Here is a 19,811-nt window from a genome sequence, read left to right as displayed (position 1 = left end):
GTATCAGAATCAAAGCCTCTTGTAAAAGAGCACATTAGAAAATCAAAGCATTGAGGGTCACCTTGGGCTCAGAGTGTCTTGGAGCTTGCTTTGGAAAGCATACGTGACCACCCTAACACGCACGAAGAAGATGATAGTCACAGGGCGCCAAAAAGACATCAGTATGTTCCATTCCAAAGCCTCATTTTTGGGGGTGGGTCTGTCGATTTCTGAGTTCCCAGGCCTCAGGGCTGTGCAGGGAGCTAACAGAGATGATCTATGGTAGACACAAGTCAAGAGGTTCTGGTTTGCCTTATGAGAGCATCTGTGCCTATTAAATGTCTACAGATCATTAACTGTTCAAGGAGGTGGGGGGCGGGATGGGATTTTTCCTTTTTTAATAGACAAAGTAAAAAAAAAATGCCAGCATACTGATTTACTGTCAAACAAGGAGGAGGGAGCAAATTTATTGACTGTGTCTGGCAAAGTGAGCTCACCAGGTAGAAATTCAGATTGGATTTAATAGTAGGTGTCACTAATTTAAAAGTCACCTGCCTGGGATAAATGCCTAGTATTGTTCATTATAGTATTTGTAATTCTCTGAGCATCACCACTCCCGGGTATCAGCTCTTCCAATACACAGAGCTACGTCTGGAGTCACTGACCACAGCTTTAGTCAAGACTGCCTAGTCAGGGGAACCCCTCAAAATAAAGGAAGTCACAAAGAAAGCCTTTGTACGATACTTCAAAGTACTTTGTTCAGTGTAACCTCTGTGAGGAAGGCGGCTTTCTTTACTATTCTCTCTGTATAGGTAAATAAATGGAGGTCCAAAAGGTGTTCTCCTGTCATGCCAGCAACTAACGGGCATTTAAGAAACACCGAGAACCTAAGCTGAGTGTCTCCTCACCTTCAGCTCTGACCCGAGAACGTAAAATCTGTCTGATGACAGTGACCATCTCATCTGATCATCAGTCTACTTTGGAGTCATCCCTTTCCCACATAAGGGCTAACAGAGCCCCAAAGGCATTTTGACAACTCCACAAGGCTGTAAAAAGCAGTGTCCACATGAAGGTGGAGCCTAGATTTTTCTGACTCCACAGTCAAAAAAGCCCAGACAATGTTTTGATCGCTGGCCTGGAAATTCTAGGATGAAAGCGGGACCTGCAGCGCGCTCTCTGGGGTCAGGCGCAGGGCCCCAGGTGGCTGTGGGTGGAGCCAGGCGCACGCGTATCTAACTGCGATCTAGAATAGGTAGGATTTGCGAAACGCCGGCTTTCAAGTCCTCTAGTCTCCACCCGAAGATGATTATCATAGCTGAAGTTTTGGCTACCGCGTGGACCCTCCCGAAGGGCAGGACCCGCAGCCTTTCCTCCGGGAGTTGGGACCCGGCCAGAGCTGGGTCGTGGCCGAGCGGAAACCGAACCCGGGGTCGGGGTGGCGGGCAGCGCATGTGAGTCCGGGTCTCCGGAGACCGAGTTCTGGAGAAATCGAGTCCCAGGAGGTGTCCGGTTCCCGGAGGAATCCGCCGTCGCTTCGGCTCCTGCGGCGGTGAGAATGAAGGTCAAGGTAAAAGTTGGGCCTGCGGATGTCCTCATTGGCTCCTGTCCATGGTCACTGGGGGGGGGGGGGGGGGGGGGGGGGGCTGCGCGAGGATTGAAGTTTCAAGGTCCCTGAGAGGGATGAGGGACGGCGCTTGAGAGGAAACGAGTGCTGTGCCTGGCCGGGTGTCCTCTAAGACAGTAGCTGGGCACAAGCTGCCCGTCACCTTTACTGGCTTTTCTTTACTCTCACACTTAGTGTGAGAAGTAATATCATTTGCTGTGCCTGTTGTGTGCTGGAGTAGCTCAGACTGACCATGCGCGTTGGTTCGTTTCAGCCTGAGCTGGCCTGACAGGAGCGCATTTTCTGTCGCCTTCTCATGCTAAATTGGTATCTCAGCTCTACCACCACCTGTGACCCTGGAAGCTTAGCCATTAGCTTCGGCTTTCTCATTTGGAGCGACTGGAAAGTACAATTTGAATATTAAGCGGGGTGTGATTCGCCCTGTGCCCTTAGAGTAATGCTTAATGTAGTTGACAAGTCTCAAGAGCGGTCCCTTTCCTCCTGTATCGGGGACTGATTTCCATGGCGTCCGGCATCCAAGCTGGAGCTCTACCACTAAGCTACATTTCCAGCCTACTCGGTGTCTTCAGTAGCTGGGGTAAGAGGCCTGTACCACCAGGCCTGAACTATTTCATCCTGACAATAACTCCATCCTGTCCTGAGTGTCATCACTCTTCCCCAACCTCCTTCCTCGGGGGGGAAAAACGGAAGTGGAGGGAAAAAAAGCAGAGTTGAGGTTTGAAGTCATGTCAAGATATAGAGAGCAGAGATAAGCTAGCCATGCACGTTCTGATGGTGGTTTTCTTTTTCTACAGAACTGTGTGGCTCTTAACTGCTCAGCGGGAAACGTGTTCTCCCCTTTCTTTGTCCCTGTGTGCAGATTAAACAGAAACAGTATCGTGTGGAGTGCTGTGGTATGCGTGTGAGAGCAGATGACAGCTTCAGGAGCTGGTTCTCTCCTTCCCCTGTGGGATATGGGAGGTGTGTCTTGGTTATCAGACTCGGAAGACATTGATTATACACTTTTACTTGATGAGCTGTCTCTCAGGCTCCCATATGACTTTGATACAATAATTTATTCTTTGCTTTGGATTCTACCATGATATAGCATTGGATATTTAGTTGGATTGGCATTTGGGGTTAACTTGTAAGAATTTGCTTGGTTGTTTCTTATTGCTCATCAGGAGTTGTAACCATATGGGATGAAACAAATTATTTGGAAAAAAATATATATCATATGCACAATACAAACATTGGGTGTATATATATATATATATATCCTAAATATATATTTATAAATATAAAAGGTAAAAATAGGAAAATATATAACCTAAATATAGCCTATAAATAAAAACATTTTTTAGTATATATATATATATCATTGTTTTTATATATCCTAAATATATGTATTTATAGGATCTATTTAAGATATATATTTATAAATTATATATATACCCACTGTTTTAATTTGTGCATTTGTTTTTTGCATAAAAAGAATCCTATTGTATACATTGCACTATTAATAGTTTCTGGGGGGAAACTCCTTGTCAATATATATGGTGCTTGTTCAAATGAAAGCCAAATACACAACATTTTTTCCCTATGACTTTCACTTTTCTAGATGCATTCAGCCAACACATGTTTGTGGAATGTCAACTATGTGACGAGCCCTCTCTCAGAACCTGCGAATGTAGTCTGAATAGGACTTCTATTGAGATAAAGAAAGGATGATGAGCATAGTGGGACTGAGTTTGGCCTTGGCTACAGTTAGCTCCTTAACCTTTCCCAGAGTGCACATGCCACAGAGCCAAGCATCTCTCCCTTACTTCCCTCCCTATAAAGAGATAACTGTTAGCTTGTGTGCCATCACACGCTCAGAACCGTACCCTTGAGATATAGATAGAAGTAGGCTTTCAGAACGGACAAACATTGTGATGCATTCATATACACAATCGAATATACATAGCCTGAAAAGGTAGGACTTTTTTAGCAGGTTAATGAGAACTGGGGCCATTATGTTAAGTGATATGTGCCAGTCATAAAAGATAAATATATTGTTCCACTTTTGAGCTATTTCAGAATGTCAAATTTATAAAAACGAAATGTTGCCAGGGGAGAGGGAGAAGCAAGCGGAACTACTGAGTTAGGCTGGAGTCCCAGCTTTGGAGTATAGAGGAGTTTTAGTGATGGCTGCATTACTATGTGAAGTACATGTATCAATACTGAACTTAGAAAATAGTATAGTAAGCATTACATCCTATATATTTTATCACAGTCAAAAATAGAAACAGACCAGTTATAGGTAATGGTGGCCCATGTTTATAATCCCAGCTCTCAGGGGGCAGGTGCAGGAGGATCATGAATCCAGCCTGAGCTGTATACCGGGTTAGAGGCCAACTTGTAAAATCGAGGGCTTTCCGCACCTGCTCTAGCTCCCAGATAATGACACAGAGACCTATTATATTCAATTAATAAGCTTCAAGTACTATAGCTGGGCAGATACTCATCCATTCTAACCCAACTGTGCTGGCCTGGCCTATTTCCCAGCCATATGCCTTGTTGCCTGCCATTTTAGTCTCGTTCTGGCTGCTCCTGCTCCATTTATATCCTCATGGTAACCTTCTTCTGTCTCTCTCCTCCACCTGGAACCCCCTCCTGGGATCAGAAGTTCCGCCTTAACTCTCCTGCCCAGCGATGGGCTGTTCAGCTCCCTATTAACCAATCAGAGGTGATGGAGAACATTTTTTACACAACGTTGAGACAGGAGATGCTTCAGTAATAATGACAGTGCCAACAAGCAGGACTACAACAAGATCTCCGGGTACAGAGATCAGCATTTGAGTACATGGTACACAAAACCAGCCCCATCATTAATGAGGTTTTTTTTTTTCTTTTCCTAAACTGTTGGGTAAGATTGTGCAATCCGAATCCTTTAGGAAAACTCTAAGACTGTTTCAGAGTGTCATAACCAATTTGCAGTACTGCAAAGCATTCATTTAAATGTGTTGCCTTGGAGGCTGGATGCTCTCTCAGGGTTTGGTCAAGCATGTCCTTCTGCCTCAGCCCTTTGGTCCATCTGTATAGACATGTGTATGGTGGCCAGAGGTCAACCTCAGGTGTTTTTCCTCAAGATGGCTGTCCACCTGGTTTTGAGGCAAGGTCTCCTACTGAGATCTGGTGTTTGTCTGATTGGGTTATGCTGGATGGCTTGGGAGCCCAGGACACTTCCTGTCTCTACCTCCCCACCATTGAGATGACAAGCACGCACTGTATGACTTCTGTGACTATTAGGGATTAAACTCAAATCCTGTACTTTTGCAAATACTGCCCACTGAGCCATAATTCCAGTTGCCTACAATCCATTTTGACTGGGAAAGAAATTTACTCAGAGCTCAGCAAGGTGCCTTCCCAGATGTGCTGGCATTGTGTTTCCCCTGCTGATCGTAGTTATGTAGCCTTGGAAGCCTGGAATGGTTGGCACCGCGAACTCACTAGTGGAAGACGTTGTCATCCTCTGCCCTGTGCTGGCTCCAGATCTTCAAATAGCCCAGAGCCAGATGGACATCAGGTATTCTAGGTTTCTAACCGTAATGTTTTTGAATGGTAAGTTTAATCTTGTGAGTTAGTTTTTTCTTTATTTCTGGCCCATCCTTAAACGGTGTGTGCATACTACAAAGAATTTCCTTTGCCAGACTCAAAGCTTAGGTCATTGAAGGCCTATAGTTCACCAAAGTGCTTACCTTACTCGGCCAGTTATGAAATAGTAATTTATTATGAATGGCCCCTTTTTACTTAAGCAAACATCTGACCAAGGAAGCAAAGATCTCGGTGAGAATTAAGGGCTTTTCATGGCGGATGTGTAAAGAGACCATGAGAAAGCTCATTGCTTAGTGTGTTTAAGTCTGGCATTCTCTTCACCCTCCTTACAGTTGGCAGATGTTGACATCTGGCTTGGGAGAGGCTAGCTCAAGCTGCCCATTTAAGCCACAGCGAAGTTTGGAGGAAGGCAGAATGTTTTGCTCATGATTAGATCATAATGTCTGAAAAGCCACGTGCTGTCTTCAGAATTCACATCGTGTTACCTTCTCTTTGCTGGGACTAAATAAGAATCAAAATATACCAGTGATTACTTTGGAAATTCTAGCAGCAGAGATAACAGATGAGGTCTGGGGTGGAAGTGCTGTGATAGCATACTTGGCCGGCACGCAAAAGGTGCCCAGAACCGAAGAAAAGAATTCAGCAGAAAGAACCCGTGTATTACGGCTGGCTGTGTGTTCTTTGGACTCCTCAGTCACCTCTGTCACCTTACCTATGCAACAAACAGCCCACCCTTTATTGACCACCTCTTTCTAAGAGCTGTGCCTGTGACTCAGGACTGAGATTCCACCGAGAACCTGTTGAAAGCAACAAATCAGGGACTTGAAATCACAAACGGAGTGGAACCCAAGTGTGGCTAGCACGGCAGCCAACTGATTTATGCCAGCTCTGTCTTGCTATGGACCCTCTGCCCCAGCCTTCTGTTGCCAGATTTCTTTTCCCTCTTGTATGTCCTTGTTAAAGAAAATGCAAATGGTACTGATTATTTTTGAAAGTGAAATCTTCTAGTTTTCACATTTTAATAGTTGGTTCAAATTATTTTTTCTGAAATTGCATAGATTGAACAAAGCACATCTGTGATCTGTGGTCTCTGCATGGGCTGTTATTTATTTGAATATGTTTGTTTGTTTGTTTGTTTATTTATTTATTGAGGGGAGGCTTTCTTTCTGCCTGTGTTCCATTCCTTTTTATTTTTAAGAAGAATGTGTGTGTGTTTGGAGTACGGGTCTGTGCACTTGTGCACAGGTGTTCTTGCTCACACAGAGACCAGAGGGTGAGGTCAGAAGTCCGCACTTATTTCTTCACTTATTTCTTGCATCTTTGGCTAGACTGGCCAACTAGCCTCTAGGTTCTACCTGCCTGTCTCTGCACTCAAACCCTGCATTCGCCACCCCCACTACTGTTGTTACAGGCCTGAGCAGCCACATTTGACTTTTCAGTGTGGGTCCTGGAGATCTGAACTCAAGCTTTTATACTTAAACAGCAAGGACTCTAACCACTAAACCATCCAGCCCTTCAGACCTTTCCATTTTTAAAGAAAAGAAATGAACAGTTGTATTGAGATGGAGTATATCTATAATTCACTTAAATTATCTAATTTGACTGCTTTTTCTTTTAGTCCAAGAGTTGAGAACTCATTTCCCACCGTCACTATCGAAACACACATTGTCTCCCAAAGGAATCCCGCTAGTACTGGTAATCACCTCCTTCTCTTGCATCTATACTACTCAACAACCACTGATCTGCTACCTGTCACTGTAAGTTTCCCTTCTGGCATTATGTATAAATGGTTACATGGGGCTGACGGTTCTTTGTGACAAGCTCATCTCATCCAGATATGTTCAAGGTTATCCATGCTACAGCACATGCAAGAACTCCCTCTTTTTGTTTAATTAAACACTTTTCATTGCATGTGGATATAATGATCACTTTTTCATTAGTCGTTTGTTGGACACCTCGTTGTTTCTAAATTTTGGATCATACAATGATGTTTTATGAAAATTTGTGTACAAGATTTTGAGTGGATTTGTTTTCATTTCTCTTGGGTAGACTCTTAGGAGTGGAATTTCTGGGAGATACAGTAAATCTGAGCTTAGCTTTTAGAGAAACTGTAGACTTCTTTCCTAGAGCTACTGTCCCATTTTACATTCCTACCACCAATCTATGATAGTTCCACTTTTTTTTTTTTCAGCTTTTGTATCTTCTGACTTTCTGACAATAGCCATCATAGTGTATGCACAAACAACCTCTTGGTTTTGATTTATATTTTCCTAAAGCCTAATGATTTTGAACATCTTTTGTGTGCTTATGGCTGTTTGGGAAACTGTCTATTTAGATCCTTTCTGGTTATATCTGAACCAGAACTTGAGGTTGGCTCCTGAAAACATATGTATTCATGTTCCCAGAAAAGTTAATTTGCAATTCTTAATGGCCACAACCCTCTTGTCTGCGGGTCTCAGGAATGGCTCAGAGGACGTCCTGTGTTGCAGGGATTTTGCTGGGCGCTTTCCATGCTTGATCCCTGAGGGTCTTCACAGGAGTCAGGTAGTGAGATAATATTCAAGAGATTAATTTGAAAACTCTAAAACACGGCTGTTAAACTTTCATTTTTAAAAATATTTATTTATTTATTTTATGTATAGGAGTGTTTTGCTTGTGTGGCTGAATATAGGTGTACCATGTGGGTACCTGGTACTCGTGGAGATTAGAAGAGGGAGACTGATCATTCGGAACTGGTTTACAGAGGATTGTGAGCTACCACGTGGGTGCCAGGAATTGACCCCAGGTCCTCTGGAAGAACAAGTGCTCATAACCACTGTTCTATCCATCTTTCTAGCCCCCAACCATCATTCCTGAGGTGGAGGTTCTCTCAAGTAAAGGTTCTCTGAATATTTGTGTGTGTGTGTGTGTGTGTGTGTGTGTGTGTTTGTGTTTGTGCCACTGTGGGTATTTGGAGATCAGAGGATAACTCAGGTTGTTTTCCAATTTGCATTTTGAATCAAACTTCCTCTTGCCTACTACTGAATTCTAAGCTTGCTGGCTGGTGAGCTTTGGACTATGGTGAGCTTTTCATGGGTTCTAAGGAATCTGAACTTAGATCCTCATGTTTCTACAGCAATCACTTTATTCACAGAGCCATCTGTCCAGCCCCTAGGAACATTTTTGAAACAATAATTTGTCGAAGGAAATCACACATTGTACTTACCCAAACCTATGTTGGATGCAAATGAGAGGCAGAATAATGGCAGATAAGGATGATTTGGGAATATTGTTCATAACGAGATGTTGTAAGTTGTAGTGGGCTGGTCAGGGTTATGGCCTAGAAACGTCATGGGAAGGCAGTGTATGGCGGTACGTGGGGTTAGCTGCTTGTGGTTTGCGTTATGGTTTGAGTTCTTGTCCAAGAATATGAAAAATGAAAGTATATATTCCACCAGTCTCAGTTTGGAATTAGCAGTGAGTTCTGCAGATAAGTGACAGAGCGTTGAGTTGCTAACATGAATCTACATATGAACCCGAGTCTACACTGGATCCCGAGTCCAAACGCCCAAATATGACTACTAGGTCAGAGTACCTACACATCAAGCCTGCGTCAGACTGCCAACATAAAACCTTCTGTTACTTTTATGAGCTTTTGTAGCTGCCCTTTCCAGTCGAAGTCTCCTCCTTATGACTTGAATGGAGTCCTTCTCATCTTATGTTGTCACAAGAAATCAAACACAGTCAGAGCATCTTAGAGAGCCAAAGCCCAGTGAAAATGGAACCCGTAGCTTGCTGCTGGGTGACTCTTAGAGGGACATGCTGTGTGGCAGCAGTGCCCTCTTTCCTTCCTGAGGGGCCCCGTGTACAGTCAACCTTCACAGAGCAACTCCAGGGCTTTGAACACCACAGCAACAACAACAAACAGAAGTCGGGAAACTCGGGCCCGGCAAATACTTCACGGCTGCCAACCTCTGTTAGTCACAGCATTCTTGCTCTCTTACTGACTGACCGACTGCTGAGGCTTCACTTCCTGGACCGCCCTGGCTCTCACAAAGCATCTTTTTCCTCACAGAGTTTGAGCAGAAGTAGTAGTTATTCTGAGGGTGGGAAATTTGGCATTAAAATCTTAAAGGTTTTCAAGATACTGTATTTATTTATTTTTGTGTGGGGTATATATGTATGTACATGTTTGTGTGTGCACAGGTATATACTAGTGTGTGTGTGTGTGTGTGTGTGTGTGTGTGTGTGTGTGTGTGTAGTGTGTAGAAGGTCAATGTCAGGTGTCTTCCTCTATCATGCTCCACTTTCTTTTTTGAGACAGGTTCTTTCATGAACCTGGAGCTCGCTGATTAGCTAGACTTGCTGGCCAGTGAGTTCTAGGGTTACCCCTGTAGACAAATATATATATATATATAAATATATATATATATTTACTCTATTTTCTACCCTTCAGTGCTTGGATTACAGAAATAAGCCTCTACCCTCAGCTTTTCTGTGCTTTCTGGATATTTGAATTTTGGTCCTCTTATTTGAACAAACTTTAATGGAAAATCTCAGGGCCCCCCAGCATCCTAGGGATAGAGTTAAAGCCCAGCATGCACAAAGCTCTGGGCTTAACCCCAACCTCTGAACAGAAACAAACAGAAAAATGGACAGGGTGGAAGGAATAGAAACAGCAAAACATAAGCCCACAAGTAAAGAAAAAAAAATGTAAAAGCCCAAGATGTTCCTGTTGATTTAGAACATTTAAAGATTGAAATGAAAATCATTGTTTTCCATTTTAAAATAACACCTAAAAATTAAGATTAAAAATCTTAACATGATAACTTAAAAAAAAAAAAAGGAAAAAAAAGTTTAGGCAAGGAGTGCTCTTTATTGAAAATTCCTAAGAAGAATCACACAAAACTGTGTCCCTGTGATCTCCTCCTCCTGGCCAGATGTTTAGAGGAATTGGCAACAGCTTATCACCTCTGGAGACTCACAATATTTGCACACACTTACGTGGCCACAGTACACTTTCTTTTCTTCCATAGTGTACCTTTGCTTTGCAGGACAGAAAGCACTGGCAAGTGAGTGCTTGCGCACTGCCCAGGTAGGCAAGGAGGGCACGGCGATGTCGGCAGGTGGGCAGGATAGAGTGAGTGTGTAAGCAGGTCATCATGCAACAGTGTGTGGTAGAGGACACAGAGAGGAGACGTTGATCCAGATTTCATTCTAGACAGCAGGGGAGTGGAGAGCAGCCCGCAGCGAGAACAGCCTGAAAAGAACTCCAGGAGGTGAATTCAGGGGCTTCGAAGCTCTTCAGTGCATTTAAAATATGGAGGTGAGGCAGGGAGAAGAATACCCCGGATGTGGTTGGCGGTGAATGGGACGTGAACGCAGTGAAGGACTTCCAATACCCTCAAGATAATGGGGAACCATTGGGTGGCCTCAGGGGAGCCCAGCTTGCTCGCTTAGTCACTTTACAAAGACTACGAGCTTTATCGCAGAGACTGGGCAAAAAGAAAGCAAACTAGAGGCAGGAAGGTTTGGGAGACAATCAACATAAAATGTTAGGATGACTTTAACTAGGGAAGTGGAGCCATTATCCAGGTTAGTGGCGATAAGGATGCAGAGATGTTGAAAATACATGAGCCATTTCAGAGACAGGCCCAGCACTGCTGGTAAGTGACTGAACGGGAAGTAAAGCAACCACTCAGGGTCTGGTTCTGCTCTTGTTTGAGAGACCTGATAACAGACCCATAGCAGAAGAAAAAAAATTTTTTTTTTCTGTGCAACAAGCCAGACATTGGAAAATCAATGGCACACAGCTGTTCATCTTGTTTGGTGCTGAAAGAGAAAGTGTACAGCATGTTTTGTGAGAATGTATTCCAGAGTCCAGCAGGTGGGTGACAGGGTGGTTCATTCGTTTTGAAAAATCACCAGTTCTGAAACGTGGACTGTGAATGTCTTAGTCCAGAGGTCACCAAGTGTCCTAGACCTGTGCATCTGAGAGAACATGATTTCTGTTTCCATTTTAACCAGTAACTGCGTTGCAGTTTTCTGACAATTACCTTTTAATTGGGATCATTCCTGGAACCTGGGATAGAGAGAGCAAGGGAGGTATGGCTGGTGCACCTAACATGTTTAACCATTAGCCATAAAGATTTGGAGCAGGGTACAGGTAGAAAGCAAAGTTACACTTACTAACAGAAAAGATGAAACAGAGGAGGAAAAGTATCCTCCCCCCTTTGATTCAGGGTGCAGCTTCAGTAAGGATGTGAATGTCCTGGTTTCTAACATGGACACCTGGGTATAGTGAGGAGCCCTTAAGGAGTCCAAGAGTGTTAACAGTTTTGGTGTGGAAATGATTGACAGGCTAAGTTTGCAATAAAACTGTTATATACTCTCTCAGACCTGATAAGGTGATTGACTGCTCATGTGTTGTGTAAGCGACTTGTTTAATTGCAGACAGATGAGCACACTGCCTGTCATCAGTGGCAATAAGAGGCCATTGTCCTTGCCCTTTGTCCTCCCCTTTTCTCCACTGCTTCAGTACACATGACCTCTGCTGATGTATAGCCAGAAATCACTGAGCACACAATACTCTCTTTAGAGAACTCTTCTGTTGTCTTTGTTGTCCAGTAGCCTCATGTTTTCGGGGTGCTGCTATGGGTGCTTTCAAACTTCTAAACATTCAAGGCAATGAAGGAGGTTGGTTTTCCAGCAGTAAAATGTACTTTTTACTCATTTCATTATTTCATTTGTTACTACTTCAAAGTAGAAGGAATTCGGTCATTTCAAAATCCTTTTGGAAGGAGGTTTAACCAAAATAATAAAGAACTGTTAATTTATCTGAGGCAATTGAAATGTGTTATGATGACAACATTCTCTAACAGGATATTCCTAATAGTTACTAGCTGCTTGTGCTGGTTTGTGTTTCTTTCAGCCATACAGGCTGGAGTCATCTAGGAGAGGGAACCTCTTATGAGGAATTGATTCTATCAGACAGTCCTATAGACAAGTCTGGGGGGGGGCATTTCCTTGATTAATAATTGATGTGGGAAGGCCCAGACCACTGTAGGTGGTGCTACCTGTAGGCAGGTGGTCCTAGGTTGTTTAAGAAAGGAGGTTCTTTGAAAGGGCGAATCATGGAGAGCAAGCCAGTAAACAGCGCTCCTCTCTGGTGTCTGCTCTAACTCCTGCTTCCAGGTTCCTTCCCCAATTTCTCTCAGAGATGAATTGCTGCCTGGAAATGTAAGATGTGATAAATCCTTTCCAGCTTTAAGTTGGTTTTAGTCAGTATTTGATCACAGCAATGGAGAACTAGGACATAACTAATTTCTTTCTTTTTTTTTTTAACTTATAAACTTACAGTCTATATGGAGAACATGTAGTGATATCTGCATTTGCTTCAGTTTCTACTTTACAAATTCAGATATGCATAAACCCTATGCTTTCAGGACATTTTGTACAAAATGAAGAATGAAATAGATTTACATGAGTAGGCTATTTGCTTTGTATAAGGATTTCTGTATAAATACTGGCTGGCTCCCATAAACAAATACGTAAGATTATTATTAACATCACTAATAATGTTAAAACATTGAGACATCAGGAGTACATATTTATGTGAAAATGTTTTCGTATATATTTATAAATGCATAGAATATCTTTGGAAGAATGTTCATTGAAGTGTAACAGAGCTTAGCTTTGAAGGGGAAACTGGTGGCTGGGATACAGGGGCGAGATGAACAGCTCACTTTCACACTAGCCTCTGCTACCTTCTGTTGGTTCTGTACCGTTTATGGCATTACTTCTTTTTTTCCATTTATTTATTTATTTTTATTAATTACAGTTTATTCACTTTGTATCCCAGCTGAAGCCCCCTTACTCATCCCCTCCCAATCCCAACCTTTCTCACTCTTCTCCTCCCATTTCCCTCTCCCAGTCCACTGATAGAGGAGGTCCTCCTCCCCTTTCATCAGACCCTAGTCTATCAGGTCTCATCAGGAGTGGCCCCTTTGTCTTCCTCTGTGGCTTGGTAGGCTGCTCCCCCAGAAGAAGGTGATCAAAGAGCCAGCCACTGAGTTCATGTCAGAGACAGACCCTGTTCCCCTTATTAGGGAACCCACTTGGACACTGAGCTGCCATAGGCTACATCTGTGCAGCGGTTCTAGGTTATCTCCATGAGTGGTCCTTGGTTCAATTATCAGTCTCAGATAAATGGATATTAGACATATAATATAGGATAATCATACTAAAATCTATACATCTAAAGAATCTAATCAAGAAGGAGGAACCTGGTTAAGATGCTCAATCCTCATTCAGATATCCAAAGGGGATGGATATCGGAAGAGGGAGAAAACAGAAAACAGGACAGGAGCCTACCACAGAGGATCTCTGAAAGGCTCTACCCTGCAGGGTATCAAAGCAGATGCTGAGACTCATAGCCAAACTTTGGGCAGAGTGTAGGGAATCTTATGAAAGAAGGGGGAGATAGAAAGACCTGGAGAGGACAGGAGCTCCACAAGGAGAGCAACAGAACCAAAAAAATTATGGCATTACTTCTTAAAAGGTATGTTTGGGAAGACAGGTCAGAAGTAGAGTACTTGCCTACCTAGCCTGAACTGATCTCTGGCACTGGGAGAAGAAAAGAACCCCTTTCCCCAAATGTTGCCAGGATCTGGTTTAGACTATTCCAGGAGTTACAGAATGAAAATGCAAGGTGTAGGAACTAAAGGTGTGTGGCATTCTAACATTACAACTATCTTTTTGGTTTGTTGCTATGTGTCAACACAGTTGTAGAGGTATTGAGGCAACCTTAACCATTATTATTATTATTATTATCAAAATAGAGAAAAAGTGTCTATGTGCATCAAATGAATGGTCATGGAAGTTTGTTGTTGGAGAATAGTAATAGCCTCTGAGGTCACTTACCCAAGAAGAGTAAGCTTTATATAGTTTTGCTGGGAATATGGCTCACTGGTGAGAACCCTCGCTGCTCTTCAGAGGACCCATGCTTGGTTCCAAGAACCTAATTTGTGTGGTTCACAGTTGCCTACAACTGCAGCTCCATGGGTTCTATGCCCCTTTCTGGACTTTGTGGGCAAATACAATCCTGTGCTCATACATCCCACCCTCACCCAACATACAGTTAATTATAAAATAATCTTTTAAAAAGACTTATCCATTTTGCTGGTTGGAGTAGCCTGTAGGCTAGAGAACAGAATAAGTTTGTCTTAGCTCTTTCTCCTCTCCATGTCTTATCCTTTACTCCAAGTTCCTGTTCCTTGAGGGCAGGCAGCTGCATATGCAGTAATTTTGGGACCCTGTTTTAAAATTCAGTTTTAAGAGAATATCCTATTTATTATGTAGCAGGGAGATTGTATACCCCGTGCAGTGTCCAGTTCACTGTCATGAATTCAATGCAGCGCTATGAGTGTTCCCCATCTGTCTTAAATTGATGTGTGGTTTTAATTATGTTTTAGTTACTTTTCTACCGTTGTGACAAAGCGTTATGACTAATTTATAGAAGAAGCTTATTGGGGCTTAGAATTCCAGAGGATGAGTCCATGGCCATCATGGCAAGGATCATGGCAGTAGACAGGTGCTGGAGCAGTAGCTGAGAGCTTACATCTGACCCACAATCACAAGGAAGAGGAGAGAGAGAGAGAGAGAGAGAGGGGCATACAGACACACAGACAGACACACAGAGAAACACGTACACAGAGTGATAGAGAGAAACAGAAAGAGCCGGAGGGACACACACAGAAAGATATCCACCCCATACAGATGTCTTTTCCAACAAGGCTGAACTTCCTAATATTTATTAAACAGTTCCACAACTGGAAACCAAGTACTCAAATATATGAGTCTTATGGGAGCCATTCTCAATCAAACCACCAGAGATCACAAGAGAATTTTATGTGTATGGTGATCCAAAGCTTTGCAAGCACACTCTGAGAAACACACTGCTATGGCATTGAACTATATGGTGTAAATAGTAAGAGAAAGGATGGTGAATACGCTGTGTTTCCTTCCTTTTTTTCCTCTTAACGAGAGTGACAGAAGTGAGCACTGAGAATTACAGCCGTCAGAGCTAAATTTGCTGTGGCTCTTAGTAGAACAAAATTGCCAAGAAAAATAAATTTTGTCAACCGTTCTTTATGTCTCAGGGGACTGAGAAGTTTTGGCAGTTCTGAGCACTTGTTTTTGTTTAAAAAAAATTAAATTACATTTATGTGTGTTTGTGAGTATGTGTGTGTGTGTGTGTGTATGCATATATGTGTATGTGGAGGTCAGAGGACAACTTTCAATGGTGATTCTTTCCATGTTTTGAGGGCTTGGGATCAAAGTGAACTCAAGTTGTTATACTTGGCATCAAGTGGCCTTACCTACTGAACCATCTCACCAGCTCCCGAGCCCTTCTTCTTGACCGTCTAGACCATTTCTTTACACCCCATCTTATCCTCACGAAGATCATCATAGTCATTTTCCTTTGCTCTCGTGTCTTCATTCTGTCCCTCTCTCCTTCCCTCACTTATCTTTCTTTCTCTCTGAGATGGGTTCATTCTCACTTTTTTTCTTTTAACTAACTGCTCCTTTGTCTACAAACAAGTCCTACTTTTCTTCACATAAACTTTCCCAATAAAATACAGTTTCTGCCCTTGATTTTAGATCAGTGGGTTCTCAACCATCCTAATGCTGCAATCCTTTAATAAAGTTCCTCATATTGTGGTGACCCACAACCATAAATTATTTTGTTGCTACTTCATAGCTGTAATTTTGCTATCATTGTGATTAGTAATGTCAGTATCTGATATGCAGAATATCTGATATTGGAATCCTGCAAAAGTCCCCAAGCTTGAGAAACATTGTTTTAGATAGACCCTGTTTTTCTGCATAGTGGAATAATTATTTGTATAACTATGCAATTATGATTATTATTTTAGCTAAAAGCCAAAACATTTGGCATAGCAAGTGGCATACATGGAAGGCGATGTTAATGTTGGATTTTGGGTTATATTGTTGACTTAGTGACCACTCTGCATGTGTATGCACATTTGTGTCTGTTCATATGACTGTTGTTTACAACACTGTTGGTTTTTCCCAGAATGCCTCCTTCAGCTGTTTCCTCCCAATTGCTGCATCTTTCAGTCAGTTTGGTCATCATGGACAAGATTTTCAACCTCTTCAGTTTGTTTGTAGTTTTAATCACAAAGGAAGCATTTCTCTGAGATTTCCTACTTTTATAACAATACACCTATTTTCATTGGGACAAAACCTGCTTTGAATTCAGGTGTCAAGTCGCCATTGTGGATTAGGAGCGGTTCTTTAGTCCCTGACCACTTTCTCCTATATTTTAAACTTGGATTTCTGTTTCCACAGTTTTCTGCTCCTCCCTGACCACATGATTTTTTATAAATGTCTTAACAAGAATGTTTCTAAATTCTAGTCACTGCTGTCAATAATCCCACTAGACATAACTCAATAAAACTTGTCAAGGACCCTTAGTAGTTTTTAGGGTAGGAATCTTAATTTCCCAAAACTTAAAAAATATTGCTCTCCAACATGAGCTGCTACTGATGGGAAGCGGAGACAAATCACCCCCACTTAAAAAATAACTTTATAGTGGATAATGATTTATGTCTGTACACACACGTGTGCCACAGTTCATGGGTGGCAGCCAGAAGACAACTTGTGTATTCCTCTGCTTCCATGTGAGTCTGGGACACTGAACTTGGGTTGTCAGGCTTGGTGGCCTGCACCTTCAGCTGCTGAGCCATCGACCTGTTCACGCTCACACTTTTTGCTTTTTCATACACTATATTTTGATTATAACCCTTCCCCCAGTTTTTTCCGACTCCTCCTCACTTCCTTCCCCATCCAACTTCATGTTCTTTTGCTCTTTGTCTTAAAAAAATGTACAAAGCAAAAACAAACCAATAAAACAAAAAACCTCACAAAACACACACACACTCAAATGAGAATAAGAACACTCAAAAGTCCAATAAGACAAAACAAAATGTTCAGAGAAAAGCCATGGAGTTCATTTTGTGTTGGACAATTATTGCTTGGCATGGAGCCTGCCCTGAAGTAGAGTTGATATACCTAGTGACACTCCAGGGTAGGAAACAGGTTACCCTTTGCCAGCAGGTATTAATGGCAAATCACTTCTTGGTTAGAGTTAGGACAGCCCTAACTCTAGGCTGGTACCCTATCTGGCTTGAACCTGTGCAGGTCTTATGAATGCTGTCCCAGTCTCTGTGTGTTTGTTCATGTGTGCATCAATCTTGGTGTATCTGGAAGATACTGTTTCCTTGGAGTAATTTATCATGTCTGGCTCTTACAATCTTTCTGCCTCCTGTGATGTGGGGTTCTCTGAACTCTGAGGGAAGGTGCGTGATGAAGACGTTCCATTTAGGGCTGACTATCTCAAGGTCCCTCACTCTTTGCACATTGTCCAGTTGTGGGTCTCCGTGTTAGTTCCCATCCACTGCAGGAGGAAGCTTCTCTGGTGATGGTTGAGTGAGACACTGATCTATGTGTATAGCAGAATATCGTTAGGAGTCATTTTGTTGCTCTGTTCCTTTAGCTGAATGATAGTAATACACTTTCTTCTAGGCCCATCACCTATCAAGGTGGTTGGTTGCACTCATAACATTTATGTCACTATTGCAACAGTATATCTTTCAGGGAGGTCACTGTTTATGTCCCAGGGTTTGTAGCTGGGAGATCTTTATGATTATCTTTCTCCTCCAGTAGCATACAGAGAACCCTCCAGCACCAGGAATGATAGTCAGTAGGGTGAAGCTTCTAGCTGGGCACTAGCTCAACTTCTTCATGTTCAGTGACATAAGGTAAGTGTTGTTTTCTGCAATAGGGCATTTCTATCAGGTTGCAGAGAGCAACCAATTGTCTTGACAATAGCCTATGATATTTGGGAGAGTTTGTGGGCCCCTTTGTCTAATGATTCAACAACAACAACAACAAAAAAAACCATTCCTGGTACTCAAGGTTTTACCTGAATATACCTACAGGTTTAAATCTGCTTCTCAGGCTTTCCTGAAACTCTTTATGTAGCACAGGATAGTCCTGAACCCACAGTGATCCTACCGATTTAGCCTCTGAGTACTAACATTACAGACATAAGCCACCACATCTGGCACTTTTCGCTTATTCTTTTAGAGGAGGGTTTGTTTGCTTGTTTGTTTATACATATAGTTATCTATTTGAACAGTGTCTCTCTGTGTAGCTCTGGCTGTCCTCAAGCTTGCTGTGTATATCAGGTTGGCTCCAAACTCACTGATCCACCTCTCTGCTTCCTGACTGCTGGGGTTAAAAAGCATGCACCATCTTGTTTTGCTTTTTGAAGAGATTTTGAATTTGTCTAATATTACTAATACGGCACGTGTTTCTACCATTTATTAACCTACCCTCCCCCAACCAATATGAGACAGGTTCTCACTGTACAGCCTAAGAAGGACTAGAATTCTTGGCAATCCTCCTGCCTCAGCCTGTGAGTGCTGGACTGACAAGCCAATGCACCATGTCCAGATGCACCAGACTTTAGAAGCAAAGTCCTCGTGTTCTGTGCTATATCGAAAACAGGTGTTACCATGCATAATTAGGAATTACTTTTAGCCCGAAACTCTCAATATACTCCTCCAGAAGGTTTTGCATCCTTTAAGTCTAACTTATAGTTAATTAGCTTAAACATAACTTTAGGAGTGTTGTGTCTGAACAGTTAGTTCCCAATGATGCTGGGGACCCTGCTGGTGTCATTGTTTTGCTGGCTGTGAAGCTGTTTTGGCCCAGCTAGCAGGAATGGGTTGCTTGGGTGTGCCTTGAGGGTAATATCCATCCCTTGCTAGATATTATCCATCCCTTCTCTGTTTCCTGTTCCATCTGGCTGGCTAAGACCTCTGTGCACCTGCTTTCCTTCCCTTCCCTCTGTGTAGACTAACACTTCGGAAACTGTGAGTCAGAACCAACCTTTCCTCCTGAAGCTGTTTAGTCAGGTAGTGGTCACAGCAGTATGAAAAGCAATCTGTCCCTAGAAGGCGTGTAGTAGATGCGGGTGCGGTCTTACTAATGTTTTGGATAGTTTGATGTGATTTTTTTTCAGAGCATAAACAAAGACCATCTGCAGGAACTGGAATGTAGCTCAGTGGTTGATGGCTTGTCCATCATGCGTAGGTCCCTGGGTTTGATCTTGAGTTTATAGACAACACATATGGAGGTATTTTGTTCCTTGGAAGTGGGGCACTTTTATGCATCTGCCTGGAAGTTCTTAACAGGTTAGATTGTTATACAACAGATATCCTGGCATTCCCTTTAAAGCTCTTCATTTACTTTTCCAGGGACATTTGTAAAAGAACTAATAAAGGTTCTAAAACTAAAAGAGCTTCTATTTCCCCCTTTTCCCTGTCAAAACAACTGAGCACATCCAGAAATTCTAAATGTCTTGTACTTGTCTTTTTATTCCTTAGAAGATGGGGCAACTGTGTGTAACAACTGAGGAAAAGTTATCTTTCAGTGATAGTTTGAAACTGGATTTATTTTTATTTTTTATATTAATTACAGTTTATTCATTTTGTATCCCAACTGTAGCCCCCATCCTCATTTCCTCCCAATCCCGCCCTCCCTCCCTCATCTCCTCCCATGC

General features: G+C 42.5%; 1 protein-coding gene across 1 annotated transcript in view; it reads left to right on the top strand.

Moving 5' to 3' along the window:
- The first annotated feature begins 10,274 nt into the window (after positions 1–10,274).
- Positions 10,275–19,811, top strand: part of Trpm6 (transient receptor potential cation channel subfamily M member 6) — a 129,840-nt gene continuing 120,303 nt past the window's right edge. The window contains exon 1 of the mRNA XM_055614178.1: positions 10,275–10,298. Within this exon, the coding sequence (XP_055470153.1) occupies positions 10,275–10,298 (24 nt within the window). The remainder of the gene's footprint in view (positions 10,299–19,811) is intronic.

The sequence above is a fragment of the Psammomys obesus genome, unplaced genomic scaffold, assembly GCF_907164565.1.
Source record: "Psammomys obesus unplaced genomic scaffold, mPsaObe1.curated_primary_1811, whole genome shotgun sequence".
Lineage (NCBI taxonomy): Eukaryota > Metazoa > Chordata > Mammalia > Rodentia > Muridae > Psammomys > Psammomys obesus.
The sequence above is the reverse complement of the archived record's forward strand: the minus strand, read 5'-3'. Positions and strand labels throughout refer to the sequence as shown.